At 44.1% G+C, this 12,289-nt stretch overlaps 1 protein-coding gene across 1 annotated transcript in view; it reads right to left on the bottom strand.

Annotated features, from left to right (window-relative positions):
• Positions 1-276: 276 nt before the first annotated feature.
• Positions 277-12,289, bottom strand: part of FOXO6 (forkhead box O6) — a 236,745-nt gene continuing 224,732 nt past the window's right edge. The window contains exon 2 of the mRNA XM_033953574.1: positions 277-5,860. Coding sequence (XP_033809465.1) covers positions 4,448-5,860 — 1,413 coding nt within the window. The 3' untranslated portion in view covers positions 277-4,447. The remainder of the gene's footprint in view (positions 5,861-12,289) is intronic.

Raw genomic sequence — 12,289 nt, 5'->3', positions numbered from 1 at the left:
ACTACTTAAGACACCTGTATGCAGCTCTACTAGGCTTGTACTTTTTTATTCTGATATTTGTGGCAGTGTGACGGGCCAGTAATCACTGGGGGAGTGTGTGGGGTTTTTTTACGCTGTCCCTGCAGTGGTTATCATGTCACTTTGGATACCTTTTTGTCACTTATACCTGCTTTTTCATCGTCTAACGCACAACATATAAGTTTCATCCAGGAAATCTCGTGAAACATTCAATTATCCCTGCAAGACGACTACGGTAAGTCTAGGTCGGTCCACATCCCGCCCAAATACCACCCTAATCACTCCTCCAAATACGCCCCTTTCAGCTCTGGGCACACAGTGGCATTCAGAGCCCTAAAAAGTCCCTGGATACATCCAGAAATTTGGTTTATCGGCACTTGGCCAACCTGGTTTTGGGGTTGTCCAAATGCCGATTTGGGCAGGTTTTTAGACGTGTTTAAGTTTTCATTATGAGCCCCTTAGTCCAGCAAGTTTCCATTTTTTTCATAAGCTATTTTTCCTATGATACGAAAATAAACTCGCTGGACTAAGTGTATAGTTCTCAATGGAGACTACGTTGTTTAACTTGCTTTTTGACCAAACTTTTCAAACCACCCTCGTGGAATCGGGCCCTGAAGGCCACTTATGTCAGCCATTAATCCGTCAAATGTAGTCATGCCTGACTTTTGGAACACCAATTCAGCTTGGCGCTGGTATTCTATAATGGCTTACGGGGCACCTTTGCACCATTGAATTAATGCACAGCATGCCTTTTTGTTGTGCTTACAAAGGAGGTGCCAATTTATAGAATTGCTGCCACAGAGCAGCCCAAACTGTGAGTTGGGACCCAAATGGGATCCCAAACAAATAGGAGTGGCAGACACAGGGCTGCTCCCCCTCCTGTTAGGCTGGAAACCTATGCAGCGCACTAGGGTTTATGAATATGCACTGACACGCAGGGTCCTGTGCTGTGGTGTAGGGAGGTCCCGCGAACAGGAAGTGACATCAGATGGAGGGCTGAGGCCTGTGCGAGCAGTGGGATGAGACTCTGCTTGCTGCCGGTGACAAATTGAAGAGGTATGGGGGATGGAGAATGAATTTAAAAGACACCCCTGTGCTGGGGAGAGGAGGTATACTGGCACCTCGTCCCACACCCCTTACCACTACACCACTGGTCCTGTGCAACTGCAGCTACCAAGGAAAGGAAAAGTGATGGGATTTGATTAGGGTTACCTGATTTTCCGGAACAAAAATCCGGACACATGGCCCCGCCCCCAGGCCCAGCCAGTTGCGTCTAAGTCACGCCCCATTCCGCCCACAGCCCCGCCCCTCAACCTATTCACTTGTCGGGAGGGCATCTGCGCACGCACCAGTGTGATACAATGACATCACATGCATGCACCGTGTTGCATCCACCCATGCACAGATGCCGCCCCCAACGTCGCTCCTAGCTGGAAGCTTTTCAAAAACCTGGACAAAGTCCCGGGTTTTGAAAAGCCATCTGGATGCCCAAACATGTCCAGGGAAATCTCAACGTCTGGTAACCCTGGATTTCATATACTGCCTTTCTGTGGTTACTCTTATGCCACTGCAGTAACCATTAGGTTAGTGCAGCAGAGTTGGAGCGGTTGGGTGTGGAGGTCTCCTATTTTGTTTTCAGCAGCAGCAGAGTCACATGGATTTTTAAATGTTAGAATAGAATCCTATTGTATAGAAGTCAGGGAAGCACTGATGCAGTGCTAGAAAATTGTCTCTTTGGTGTCTGGTGGGAAGGACAAAAAAAAAAATCCTTCCCTGCATCGTTTGAAAAAATACTCATTTTTCTTCCAGAGAAATAGCACCCATGGAAACCAGAACCAGAAAGAATTAGTCCAAAAGAGAGAGCGAGAGAGAGAAAAGAGGGGTGGCGGTGAATACTGGCCCTTAATCATATGTCGGATTAACTACGCTTTAAAATGCAACCACGGAAGAGCCACTTAGGCGGGGCAAACTGATTATCTCTGGACCACAGAGTTCTGCTAAGTGCTTGAGTCATTAACAGACAGATCATGGTTGAGAGAGTTGACCTGTAAACAAACTGTAGACATCCTTGCAAAAGCCAGCAAGTCTTTCTCATTCCTGGTTCACCCAAAGAATGGCAAATGGAGACAGCAATGCACAGAGAGAGAACTGTCCTCTACTGCATCCCTTACCCAGTTAAAAAAAAATCTCCACCTACCTATGATTTGAGAAGGTTCGCTTGGAATGGCCCTTTCTCCAAGACGTCTAAGCACCAGAAAATGACTTCAACTTCAATGAATGTGAAATCAAAATAAACATCCAAAGGCATCATTAAGACTTTTAAGTTATGATATTTAGTCTGATTCGCGTGGTCTCCAAACAACCGTTACAGACACAAGGGACACAAGGGACACATAAGAGGGGCTGCAGAAACACCATTTAGCATGTTGCAAACAAGATGGCTCACTGGAGGTACATCATTTAAAGGTCATATGCAGTGTTTTGATTAGATATGAACTTGTGGAATTGGTTCATAACTGCACATGCCCACTAATGTTTCTCACTGCATCAACAACGGATTTCAGATGGAGGACGGAGCACCATAGTAATTGTTGCAGAAATGTCTATTTTCAGCTTGAAAAAAATGTCTTAGGACCAACGGGCAAAATTGTCCTATTAAATAATAGCCTGGAAATAGCTGACTCTTTGAACTTACTCAAGACTGATGCTCCACTGCTGGATTTTATGATAAATGATAACAATCAAGCCGATTAAAAGTCATCGGAAGGCCACATCAAGTTTAGATGTGAATATGTGGTAGGATTTCGATAAGTTTGTAAAGGCAGTACGAGAGATAGCAGCCCAACTGAAATAGACAGCTTTGATGAGCACTCCCATATGTAGGAGAAATTGGATCGATATTGTCTGGCATGTGTTTTTTCTCAACTAAATTTTTGTATATTGTCGTCTTGGTTGATTGTTATTATTCCAAAATTAATAAAGATATTGAAACAAAAAAAAAAAAGGGTCAAGAGAGAGTAAGGAGCATCCAGAGAACCATAACAGATGATAAATAACTGCCCCCTCCCCCTCTTCCCTTTCGAAATATGAATATAGTGTTTAACACATGACCTGGATCCTAGGTGGATATGAAACATCACAACTTTCCAATTGCTTTTGCTCTTCGTACAAAACATACAGTCTTCTAAAGACATTGCTATTTAAGATTGAAATATGATAAACTACAGAAATACCAGTTAACTTGATGCCAGCAAGTAATGGATCTTTCTAACAACTGGCACAAGCCTGTGCAATCAAACTCGGGTGTGCATTCTGCTTTACCTCATTTTGGAATAACACGGCAGATCTTTGATTAGAACAGAACGGGTCATAGTTACAACCGTTTGGGGAGTCTGTGAGTTTTAAGTGGGACAGAGAGGGGGCACTGGGAGGCGTGGTGGTTTAGTCACATGAATTTCCCGGTCTGCTTGGCATTTTCTTACCGCGGCTGCTGCCAAAAAGTCAGAGAAAATGCCAGTCAGAGCAGTAGTAGCTAATGGATATTGAAGAGGGTTCGATAACAATGAAAGATGAAAGACATCGAGCAGAAATGTACATGAACAAGGAGAAATCAGACCTGACAACCCCGGAAGGAATAGTCCTGAATCCAGTGGCCAAGTGGCTAGTGAAGTCAAAAAAAATTCAGTTTTTATGGTTATCAGTTATCACAAGTAGGTACACGGAAACCATCCCAGTGATCAGTGGTGCCCTTAAAAGCTAATCATGCCGCCAGTATAAAACCATGGGCAATCATGTGGGTGTTCAGCTTTTCAACAATGCTTGATACCAACGTAACAGCCTAAGTTGACCATGGAAATTGACTGGAATACCAGATTGCATTGGCAAGATGGGCAAGGGCTATTGATTTTGTACAGGGATTTCTCCCACCTTAGAATATACAAGCCAAGGTTTAATCTATCTGTTATTTGTATTCCTCCTGAAGTAAATTATCCATATTTAGTCTGAACTTAACAGTAGGGTTTGCCTTATTGATCTCAATCTGAAAAAAAAATGTCCACTTCTGTATTTCTATAGCGCTTGTCGAGAGAAAATGGTATCACAGTGGAAGATGCGCAACAGACTTCAAAGCTACGCTCTGTCGGTAGCCCACACAGCTAAGACACATCTGACTTACTGTACGACACATCTGGAAGGAACAAAGGACTTGCTATGCATGTAGAAATGTTTTCTCAGCCTATGATTTAGTGTGTGCGTGCGTGTGTGTGCGCGCGTGCGTGAACGTGGTTTCAGTGTAGGTGTCTGAATGCGTTTAACGTTACTCTCAAGTTTAAAACAGATGGCTGTAGTCCGTCTTAACAAATAAAGGCAGAAAATGAAAGTGTGACTGTTCCTTTTTGTCTCGTCTCCGTTTCACATTTCCTGGTATGTGTCAGCCAGGCACCCAGCTCTGATTGGTAGGCTGTGAGGCAGTAGGCAACGTATTCATATTGAGACCATTTTGGGGTGGAAGAGCAGAATCAAAGTTAAAGTCCATTTCGTCGTTGTCCATAAAGTCGTTAAGAATAATGGACTCCACATCGCACTCCAAGCTGCCGTTGAACATGTCCAGGTCAAGATCGGCTGGGAACTTGTCTTGGCCCAAAACAGTAGGGTGGTAACCCCCTTGGTAGGGGCCCTGTAGTGTCTCTAACAAGCTCATATGTGCCCCTTGGGTATTAAAATATGGATGGTGATGCCCGTGGTGTGGAATGGCAGCCATACTGCACACGTCATTAGGCAAGCTCATAAGGCTGATAGAGCTAGGTAAGGCACTAGTGTTGACATTGGGGTGATGGCCAGCTGGTGATGAGTGATATAAAGGGTGGCTCTTCATTAAATTCACTGAATGAGCAGGAAAAGATGACAGACCCACGTCTCCAGAGCCACACATAACTGCATTCTGTCTGTGACAACGTGGGGGCACAACAGCATTGCCTGGAGGCATTGACGGGTCTGCTGGCACCATGCTCTCCTTATGTGCATAAGAGATGGAGGAGAGCAGATCCTGTAGAGAAGAATTTCTGTAGGAGATGACAGGTGAAAAAGTAGCTTGCTTATTCTCCTGTATGGTCTGCATGGGCAAACGCCTCATCATGTTCATAGCTGGTTGACTGTAGATAGTACCACAGTAAGTATTGGCTCCAGCCCCTAATGTCGAGCACTTGGAACTGAACGTGAAATTGGAGCTCCTCTGCCTTAAGCTCCCTGTGGGAATCGGCTGGGAAGGGCTCATATTGTAGTTGTCTTGCACATCATCAAGAAGGCTGTCTGTCAAGCTCTCGTTTAAGTTAATGGTGCCAGTGAGGTCTGTCAGCCTCGGTAGTTCCACTGAACACCTTGCATTCAACGAGGGCGACATTGTGCTGGATGGACTAGGGTACATCAAGGGAGAGGATGGGGTTCCATCATCGTCTTCCAGTTCATCCGGTTCACTATTGGCCATAATAGGAGATAGGTGCCCACTCATGGCGCCCGAGGAAGGGTTGGCCCTTGATCTAAAGTCTGCCCACACATCGTATTCATCACTGGCATGGGAAGTGGGGCTTTCAGACCATTTGTTCTGCTGGGAAGTTGGGCTGTCTTCCCCTCTTTCTTGTGCAGCTTCCAGCTGCTTCTTCTTGCTGGCTTTCCCTTTGATCCTCAGAAACTTGCTGCTGTTGTCCATGGACATTGCGCGCCTGCGTGGAGTCTTCCCAGTTTTCCCCCCTTCAGGGTTTAGCATCCACCAAGAGCTCTTTCCTGTCCCTTCATTCTGGACCCGAATGAATCTGGTGTGCAGGGACAAATTGTGTCTGATGGAGTTCTGTAGAGACAAAAAAGAAATAACATTGTAATTGAGAGTCATAATCTGTTGTGCCATTGTCTATCAGGAAAATGCTGCCAGGTATCAGAAAACAAATTAAAAGGTACACACCAGAATTCCTTAATATCACTTGGAATCCACCTTTCCTATAACAACAGGTCTATATTATTATAACACTTCAGATCCACATTACTGATATAGGACGCAACAGAGTTTACTAAATAGAACTTGGAAAACTGCATAAGGGATACATCTAACAGTAGAGGTAGGTTATAGGGATATGAGTAATAATAAATAATAATAATAACTTTATTCTTGTATACCGCATTACCATGGAAGTTCTATGCGGTTAACAGAAGAAGAGACTGTACAATTGCAGCGAAGATACAATTTCGTTAGTGTTACATTAACATTTTAGACTATGCATTTTTCAATCAAATTTGATTTACATTTTAGGCGATACATTTACGGAGAAGTTAATTTTTGCAGGTAGGTAGTATATTCGGAGTAGTTATGTTTGCTATGAGTTATATACAGCAGAGTTACAAATAGAAGTGTTACATACGGCGGTAAAGAGTCTGGGGAGGGTCGAGGTCAGAGGAGAAAGAGGGAGGAGAGGAGAACGTTCAGAGGAATTTGTCAAAAAGGTAGGTTTTAGTTAATTTCCTGAAAGTTTGATGGGGGGGGGGGGAATTGGAGATGAGAGTGGAGAGGCATTTGTTCCGTTTGCCCGCTTGGAATGCTAGGGATCGGTCGAGGAATTTTTTGTAGAGGCAGCCTTTCGGGGTACGAGAGGGGCCTGCAATTTCGAGGTGCTCAGATATGTAGGTTGGAGAAGAGCCTGCTAGGGTTTTGAAGCAGAGGCAGGCGAATTTAAAGAAGATTCTTGCCTCCACCGGCAGCCAGTGGAGTTTGGTGTAATAGGGGCTGACGTGGTCATATTTTTTGAGGCCGAAAATGAGGCGGACAGCGGCATTTTGTAGAGGTAGGTTATAGAAATAGTCAGGGACCACTGCTCAGGCAATAGGCCTGATGAGCCGCCGCGGGAGCGGACCGCTGGGCGAGACGGACCTCTGGTCTGCCTCAGCGGAGGCAACTTCTTATGTTCTTAACAAGAGTTTCCTTAGGCTATTTTTCACTCCAGGATCAGTTTTTACGGTTGTTTTGATCTTTTTCTTTTACATATTAGCCACGTTTCCCTTTTCTTTAGCTCTCTTCTCATTCCTTCATATAGGGGTCCTTTAACTGAGGCGCGCGAGCCGTTTTAGCGCGTATTAAACCCTAACGGGTCCATTATAGTCTATGGAAGTGCTAGCGTTTAGCGCATGCTACAACGGCTCGCTACAAAGACCCCCTAATCTTACCTAATTTTTAGCCTTTTCTGTGGTCACTCAGTAAGAAGCAGTTCTCAACTAATGGCTTCATTCCTACTTAACTTAGTCTTTCCTTTCTTTCGTGCCCCTCAGTCCACCTCCGCCTGGGCGCTCGACAAATGCGCAGAAAATATGCGTCCAATATATTAGGAAAATGAATTTACTCACTATCCTGCCTTTGTAAAAGAGGCCATCATGAGGCCCTGATCTTCTCTATTAAACCGCATAGACCTCTTTTGGTTGGCTTTACGTCACCCATCGCTCTCCAGTGTGAAATACATCATTGGATTCATCGCCCCAGATCGGAGGCCTGTTATATCCCTTTCAGACATGCGATCTCTGTGCTGAGAGCAGCAACATCTGGAACTGCACCGGGGACATGCCAGAACACGCTGGCGGTGTGACATCAGCCTAATGAAAAAGCACGAAGTCGAAAACCCACCGCCGACCCGTCAATCACCACTCGGTCAGGTTTAAGCACGGCTTGGTTTCATTTAAACATGATCTGAAACATTGATGTGTCCCTGTTCCATAGGCAATAACTTTAAGAAGAAAAACAGGGTAAAGAACCGCAGTGGATGTAGTAAAAGCCAACAAAAAAATCCCCCCCCTCCCCCCCAAAGCGCAGAAGAGGATTAAAGCGCTGGCTGGCACGCTGAAGGCTCTGCACTGCTCCGACGCTTAAAGGAGCTCTATGACTGTCGGAGCAGCGCAAAACATTCAGTGCGCCAGCCGGTGCTAAAAACCTCTATCTAAAAACTAGAAATTGGAAAGATTATACAAGACTTAACTATACTTTTTGGTGGAATTCTATATGTTATATTTATAAAATGGAACGAATTCTTGCTATGCAAAAAGGAAATTATAACAAGTTTAAAAAAATTTGGGGGCCATTGATTGAATATTCGAATGATTAGACACTTTTTTTTTTATAGAAGAATAATATGATATGGGATTGGGAGGGTATAATGTGTGAGATTCAAATAAAATGTTGATATGTGTGGAAGGGAAGGGGGGAGGGGGGATAATATAAGATTTAATATTATATGAAGTATACAAGTGAATTGTATGAATATTGAATGATTATTGTATACTTGTTATGAGATATGAAAATGAATAAAGAATTGGAAAAAAAAAAAAAAACCTCTACCGCGCTTTTGTAAAAAAAAAGGGGGGGGGGTGATTTTCTAACACAAATGTCTGTAATTTACCTCTCCTCCATTCCAGTTCTGCCCACAAAGAGGCACAAGTGGCAGAGCAGATGGCAACGTGCACATTTCTTTTTCTCAGCTGCTCAAGGGTTAATACTCTTAAAGCTCTACCTTGCAGAGAATGGAATTGAGATGTGACACTGAGCAGGTATAAATTTCTCCATACCCATGTACTCCCTTTGTGAGGCAGGAAATATACATGTAGATCAGTGGTTCCCAACCCTGTCCTGGAGGAGCACCAGGCCAATCGGGTTTTCAGGATAGCCCTAATGAATATGCATGGAACAAATTTGCATGCCTGACACTTCCATTATATGCAAATCTCTCTCATGAATATTCATTAGGGCTATCCTGAAAACCCGATTGGCCTGGTGCTCCTCCAGGACAGGGTTGGGAACCACTGATGTAGATCATGGTTAGAGAATGACACAGGCCACAAATTTGTCCCCCGTCCCTGCAGGAAATCAATTTCCCCGTCCCTGACCCATTCCTGTAAGCTCTGCCTTAACCACACAAGCCTCAAACACTTATGATTTTCAAGTGTTTGAGGCTTGTGCAGATGAGGACGGAGCTTAGGCATTGGTGGAATGAGGCATTATGACATCACAATCTGAGCTCTAGAATGTTGCTACTTAGGATTTTAAAGTGTTTGAGGCTTGTGCAGATGAGGACGGAGCTTAGGCATTGGTGGAATGAGGCATTATGACATCACAATCTGAGCTCTAGAATGTTGCTACTTATGATTTTAAAGTGTTTGAGGCTTGTGCAGATGAGGACGGAGCTTACGCATTGGTGGAATGAAGCATTATGACATCACAAGCTGAGCTCTAGCATGTTGCTACTTATGATTTTAAAGTGTTTGAGGCTTGTGCAGATGAGGACGGAGCTTACGCATTGGTGGAATGAGGCATTGGTGGAATGACATCACAATCTGAGCTCTAGAATGTCTCTACTTGTGATTTTAAAATGTTTGTGGCTTGTGCAGATGAGGATGGAGCTTGCAGGAATGGGGCAGGGCCAGGAAAAGAACTCACGGGGATGGGGCGGAAAAATGAGTTTCCGTGGGGACAGGAGAAGATTTGTCATGGTCTCACCCAAGCCCCATTCAAACCACACCCCTTTGAAATCTCTATGTAGTACGGATTTCCACATGGACCAAGCAGCTTCCTGAAATCAGGTTTTCTTTTAATTCTTTTTTTTTTATTATTGTTGTGGGTTTTTCTCACATTTTATTTTCAATTGCAACAAATACAATAGAACAAGAATTAAAACCAATTCACATCATTTGGGAGAACAGAGACACTATCCTCAAAAGCAAATAAAAAAAAAAAAAATCAAGACAGTCTAAACCAGTGGTTCCCAAACCTGTCTTGGAGGACCCCCAGGCCAGTCGGGTTTTCAGGATAGTCCTAATGAATATGCATGAGAGAGATGTGCATATAATGGAAGTGCCAGGCATGCAAATCTGCTCCATGCATATTCATTAGGGCTAACCTGAAAACCCGACCGGCCTGGGGGTCCTCCAGGACAGGTTTGGAAACCACTGGTCTAAACTATCCACTTCTAAGTCTGAAATAATTTAAGGCCTAACTAGCCTGCCCTAATGTTGATTCCTTAAACGTTGATTTCCTAAAAGAAATATCTCCAGTTGAGAAGAATCCCGAAAGGAAATAAGACAATGATAGGGAAATTGAAGAAAGTAGGATACCCCCCAAGATCACCACTCAAGGTCTAAGCTGGAGAAACTATCTCTGCCTATACTGGGTGGCCCTGGTGACAACTGGGAAATTTGGACATTGTGACCACAAAAGGAAACATCTGAAATTGGATTGTATACATGTAAGTGCTGGTATTCCTACATGGAAATTGAAAATAAAGTATCTATAATAACCTCCTTTCATTGCTTGTTTATCTCAGCTAGCACATAAGAACATAAGAATAGCCTCACTGGGTCGGAGCAATGGTCCATGAAGCCTAGTATCCCGTTCTCACAGTGGCCAATCCAGCTCCTTACTACCTGGCCAAAACCCAAAGAGTAGCAACATTCCATTCAGAATCCTAAAGAACAGCAAGATTCCGGAATCCCAAAGAGTAACAAAAGATTCCGGAATCTGAAGTAAGAACATAAGAAGTTGCCCCCGCTGAGTCAGACCAGAGGTCCATCTTGCTCAGCGGTCCACTCCCGCGGCGGCCCATCAGGCCTAGTGCCTGAACAGTGATCCCTGATTAATTTTATAACTCACCTCTAATCCCATCCCTATAATCTACCTCTACTCTTATCTGTAGAGACATGAATATTTTGAAAATATGCCAAGAAATGAACAGACAGCATCTTATCCAACCCCTCTGATAGCTGTCCTAATAAAATACAAGGAAAAATCAGTATTTGCAAGCTAAGTTCAGGAAAAGTAGGAATCACCACATAATTATTTTCAATCCCCAAGGCAGAAGTAGATAGGTGATCTCTCTAGGAGAGGAAAAACTCTGTTTTATCTGCTATAGCTGTTCCTGCTTCAAGCATTTCTCTGGGAGAGGGAACTCTCTCCTCCTACAGCTTCAGCCTTCTCTAAGGTCAGCAGGGGCTGCCATGTTTCTGGGCTCAACAATAATACCAAGGCCAAGGAAGCCAATGTAGTAACAACATTCCATGCTACCGATCCAGGGCAAGCAGTGGCTTTCCCCCCATGTCTTTCTCAATAACAGCTGAATTCAGACAAAGCATAGGTGTGAAACCGTCTGTTGTCAGTAGGTCTTGGGGTTTCCAAGAGCATCTGGGGAATGTGAGCTCACCTCCCCCACCCCCATTTTCTTGATCTAAATGAATATATAAGTAGGGCCACCTTAACTATCAGGCACACCGCGCAGTTGCCTAGGGCAGCAGCTTTTGAAGGTGGCAAAGTGAAGTTGTCCAAGCAAAGCCATAGATCCTGACAGCTACACACACTCAAAGAACCATTAGGGTGTACTTTTACCCAAAGAGAGCCTGGGTATTTTTAGATAGCCTATTTATCTAGAAAAATCTCCACTTACCCAGGTAAAAGGATTTTGGATATTGTCTCATTATGTATGCACATATAAAACAAAATTTAATATTTAAAACTTTGATAACCATCTAAGCAGCTTGGACTCAGTGGGACCTAAGCAGGACTTAGATAGCTCCCTCCACGCTCAGCTACTCCACAGTATCAGAGATAGCACTAAATGCTGCCTCTCTGGCTAGCAGGACCGGTCCTTTCCCGCCCACAGGAAGTTGTATCAATGTGGCGGGAGGTGGCAGAGGATACAAGATAGGCCCCTCTGGCCAGAAAGACAGTCTTTTGCCCTGTCTCTGACGTTGTAGCTGTGGAGGGCCCAGCAGGATGGTAAATAGCTGAGTATGGGGGAAGGGGAGGTGCTGGGCCTTGGTGCCTGGAAGGGAGGGTTCAGCTGCATAAGGCCCTGGGCATTTTGCCAGGCTCACTCAATAGTAACTATGCCCCTGCATCTATCTAATCTAATCTTTGAATTTTTATACCAATTCATCCCAACAGGGGGGCTCGACTCAGTGAACAAAATATTAATAAAATTATACAGGAGATTAGAACAGAAGCTGCGGTAGGGGTTTGACACGCGGAATAGCGCATTGAGCAGGCGTTAGTTTTTTAGCCAGCCGTGGGGGATTAGCACGTGATGAAATGTCCGACGCGCTAACCCCACTAGCGCGGCTTGATAAAAGGACCCCCATATCTTTTAAGCCAGAATTTTATCTTTTATGATTGATTATTTGAAAAAAAATGACAATTAGTACATTTCTGAAATAAATATGTCTTCAGTACTGTACGGAAAGTGGGTAGATGAGAGAGAAC

Source organism: Geotrypetes seraphini, chromosome 8, assembly GCF_902459505.1.
Source record: "Geotrypetes seraphini chromosome 8, aGeoSer1.1, whole genome shotgun sequence".
Lineage (NCBI taxonomy): Eukaryota > Metazoa > Chordata > Amphibia > Gymnophiona > Dermophiidae > Geotrypetes > Geotrypetes seraphini.
This window is presented reverse-complemented; position numbering and strand designations above follow the sequence as displayed.